The sequence below is a fragment of the Scardinius erythrophthalmus genome (assembly GCF_964197995.2).
Source record: "Scardinius erythrophthalmus genome assembly, chromosome: 16".
NCBI classification, from domain to species: domain Eukaryota; kingdom Metazoa; phylum Chordata; class Actinopteri; order Cypriniformes; family Leuciscidae; genus Scardinius; species Scardinius erythrophthalmus.
The window spans coordinates 14400987-14404709 of NC_138236.1; the positions used below are offsets into that span (position 1 = coordinate 14400987).

At 43.3% G+C, this 3723-nt stretch overlaps 1 protein-coding gene across 1 annotated transcript; it reads left to right on the forward strand.

Moving 5' to 3' along the window:
* Positions 1 to 334: 334 nt before the first annotated feature.
* scrt1b (scratch family zinc finger 1b) lies at positions 335 to 2009 on the forward strand (the record flags this gene model as incomplete). The annotated part of the gene is made up of 2 exons (XM_081388248.1): positions 335 to 455; positions 1285 to 2009. The coding sequence occupies exons 1-2, from the start codon at positions 341 to 343 to the stop codon at positions 2007 to 2009; spliced, it is 840 nt and encodes a 279-aa protein (XP_081244374.1). The 5' UTR covers positions 335 to 340.
* Positions 2010 to 3723: the final 1714 nt, after the last annotated feature.

Sequence of the window (3723 nt, forward strand, 5' to 3'; positions counted from 1 at the left end):
CACCTCTCTCTCTCCCCCCGCTTTCACAGCAACAACAACAACAACAGCTTCTCCGGAAACCTGCTCGCGTTTAAAGCTGCCCATTTTTGGAGCGCTTCCATTTGGGTCTAAGCGCACTCTGACACTCGGGCTCGGGGAGGCGTATCTGCTGCTGTCCAGTGCTGAAGTTGCATTTCGCCTGTGCAGAACGGATCGTGCACAGCTGAAGCAACGGAGCTTCCTCGTCTTTCCTCCCGCTCAGGTGTTTGACTTTCAGCCCTGCAGGACCAACTCTTCTATTGTGCGGTGGATAAAGAGAGGATAACGTGCTGGAAGAGGATTTCAGCTCTGCGCTCTAAACATGCCAAGGTCTTTTTTGGTGAAAAAGGTGAAGCTAGATGATTTCTCATCCACGGAACTTGAGAGCGCGTACGGCAGGTCCAGGACCGATCTTAGCTTTCGGATACACGACAAAGGTAATTGCAAAGGAATGCATTTTGTTTATTTAGCACACTTTAGCCTAATCCAAGCATAGTTTTTAGATGCGACCAAGGTTTTGTGGTGCTAAGCAAGGTTTTGGGGTTAATTTACTGTATATATTAAACTCTGCAGGAAGGAAAGTAGATATCCAGTTACAGGATTGAGCACCTCTGTTGCGTTGCTTGTGATTTATGTGAAACTGTAATGGGAGTGCAAACATAATTAGTGGGATTCCAGCACTGAAATGCCTGGTAAAATTCACATGCATGACGCATGCCTTATGAAAATCTGCTGCTGGTAACAACGCATAACTTCTCAGCAACTTGGAGCCCAGTCACTTCCAGATGAGCTTAGGTGTTTTGTTTATTCTGCAAATCAAAGAAACGCTTAGTGCAGCTGCACACTGCACACTGTGCTAATGGTGGTGCCTTTAGAAAGGGGTAATTAATCTCCCACTGTAAAAAAAAAGTGCTATCTGTGCTCATACTGTAAGTCCACAGTAAACGCGTATCCTTCACAGCTCCACGGCTTTGTCCTGAAATAACTCTGGAATAATGGGAAGTCAAACTGACATGTGTTCTATTTGAAATTTCCTGTAGTGAATGGTCATTAAGTCTAATTATATTCAAAGAGAAATGCTGAATTTGTTGAACATTTAATGAATCTCAAAGAGCACTGGCACAATCTGGTTGCCTGTCGCCTTTGCCAAGGTGGAGATAAATTGAGCGGAAAAGTGGCCGTTGCACCGCCGAACCCCATTGTCCTCACTCGATTCCCTTGTGAATATGAATAATTGAATAAAAGATCTTGTTCTCTCTACGCTAGGCTACATCAGTGACTACATCACCCCGGCCGTTTATGATGGAGAAAGTGACGGTGGCACTAAAGTACCTTCTCCAGGACCGATTTATGACAGCAACCACAGTGACTACGGAGCACCTGACTCGGACCAGCCGGACAGCCCGCAGTCAGAGATCACGTCCGGGTACATCAACGGCGACAATGCGGTGAGCGAAGGTTACGCCGTGGACGCGTTCTTCATCACGGACGGCAGGTCCCGTCGGAAAGTGATCAGCAGCTCACGGACCCTCCAGAGGCACACGTGCAACGAATGTGGCAAAACCTACGCGACGTCTTCTAACCTGAGCAGGCACAAACAGACGCACCGGAGCCTGGACAGCAAGATGGCCAAAAAGTGCCCGACATGTGGGAAAGTGTACGTGTCCATGCCAGCCATGGCCATGCACCTGCTTACCCATGACCTCAAGCACAAGTGTGACATATGTGGGAAAGCGTTCAGCAGACCTTGGCTACTGCAGGGCCACATGCGCTCTCACACGGGCGAGAAGCCCTTTGGATGTGCACACTGTGGAAAAGCGTTCGCCGACCGCTCCAACCTGCGGGCGCACATGCAGACCCACTCCGCGTTTAAGCATTACAAATGCAAGCGATGCAACAAAACTTTTGCGCTCAAGTCCTATCTGAACAAGCACTACGAGTCGGCATGCTTTAAAGGCGCGTTCTCGCCGCTGGCGTCCATTGAGGCGTGACTTCCGGTCTGTAAGCGCTCACTTCCCCCGTCCCGTCACGTGTTAGGATGATTACGCTATCATACCCAGTTATGTCTCACAATCAAAACGAAACCGAATAATAGCACAATTTTGTCAATTTTTTTTTTTTTTTGCAAAGTTGACCTTAAAGGAATATGGAACCTTCGCATGCACTTCAGCAACCATGTCCTTAAATGACATTCAGACAGTTCACCTCGACGCTGCGCAACACTTGACTATGACTGGCGTCGAATGAAGGTTTGAGTGACACCATGTTCCTCATTAAAATAAAACTCTTTTGTATTGTCAGTGGATATTATCACACTGCTGCAAGTGGCCCAAACGTATTCACAATCGAGGTAAACCGGTATTTATTTATTGAATTTTTTTTCAATATTTATTATTTGTTTGTTTTAATTACTTCATCTAGGATGTATGATTCTCTGTGATGCACTGAAAGTGTGATTTTTTTTTTTTATGATTCAATTTGCATTTTTCTTTCTGAATAATGTTGCCTTTTGGGTTATACCAGTCTTATTAACACGCCAAAGCATTTAGATCCATGGTAACAATTGAAAAATTTTTTTTTGTTTGTTTGTTTGATTCTTTTTTTTGTATACCTACATACTGCATGCAAAAAGAAAAGAAAAGAAATCTATGCCAATACCACAAAGCTTATTATTTTGCCAAAATGTAGAGATAGTATCAGGGGGCAATATTTCTAGGGGTTCTCTTAAGAATATAAAAAGCAATAATCATAATGCATGGTATTTTTGAAAGTAATAAAGTATTACCTATAGCAGTTTTTTCTAAATCAGGTACGTTTTGATCCAATACTCTTAATAAACATTTAAAAATACCACATCAGGGAAAATGCCAATGTAGAGTTTAGTGAGACTAAATCCATAAGTCTAAACCATCTTCCTTTGCTCTCTGCTTATGCACTGCCTGCCTCGAATTTAACGTAGATTTAGGATGTAGGCCCAAAGTGCTGTAACTCCACTCTAAGCAATTCAGAACCATTCTCTAGAAGTGTGGAACATGTAATGGTTTTTTTCTGAGGTTAACTTAAAGGGACTCGCAAGGACAAGAAAGGACTGGAGTGATAGGAAGGTGTGCCATCTGCAAAGCCGTTCTGTAATGCACTCGCACTGCATTCCCAGCTCAGCTCAGATCTGACGCTTCGTTTTCTCCAGTTTGGGTGTCCCTGAGTTTAAAAGCACTTCATTGTAGAAATCCTTAAAAAGTAGCACAAAAACCCTAGATTCAGGTAGATATTACCTAGCTCAATCTTCCTTTTTTATGTCTTGGAAGAGGAACAACAGCTCAGTTTGTGAAATGATCTTCATGTAGATACTCATTTGAAGAGGAAAAACCTTTTTACTGTAGATGAATCCACTAAACCTGCTCAAGAAACAAACAAAAAATGTCCTGCGACTTTTTGAGCCAATGTTCAAATGATGTAAGCACAAGACACAAGGCATTTTAAGCACTTCATAATAAAGGCAAAGTAAACAAACACAGTCTGTTGCTCATTTGTCCCTGATTATTGCCGTTCCTCTGTGAAATTAGTCTATTAAAGAGGCCAATTAATCTTGGTGAATGAAAATCAATGCACACGCACTGACAAAGCAACGCAGGCCAAAAGATGGGATGGGTGAAAACCTGCTATGATTATTTACGGTTCAGTATATCCACTCCGGCAGTGGCAATT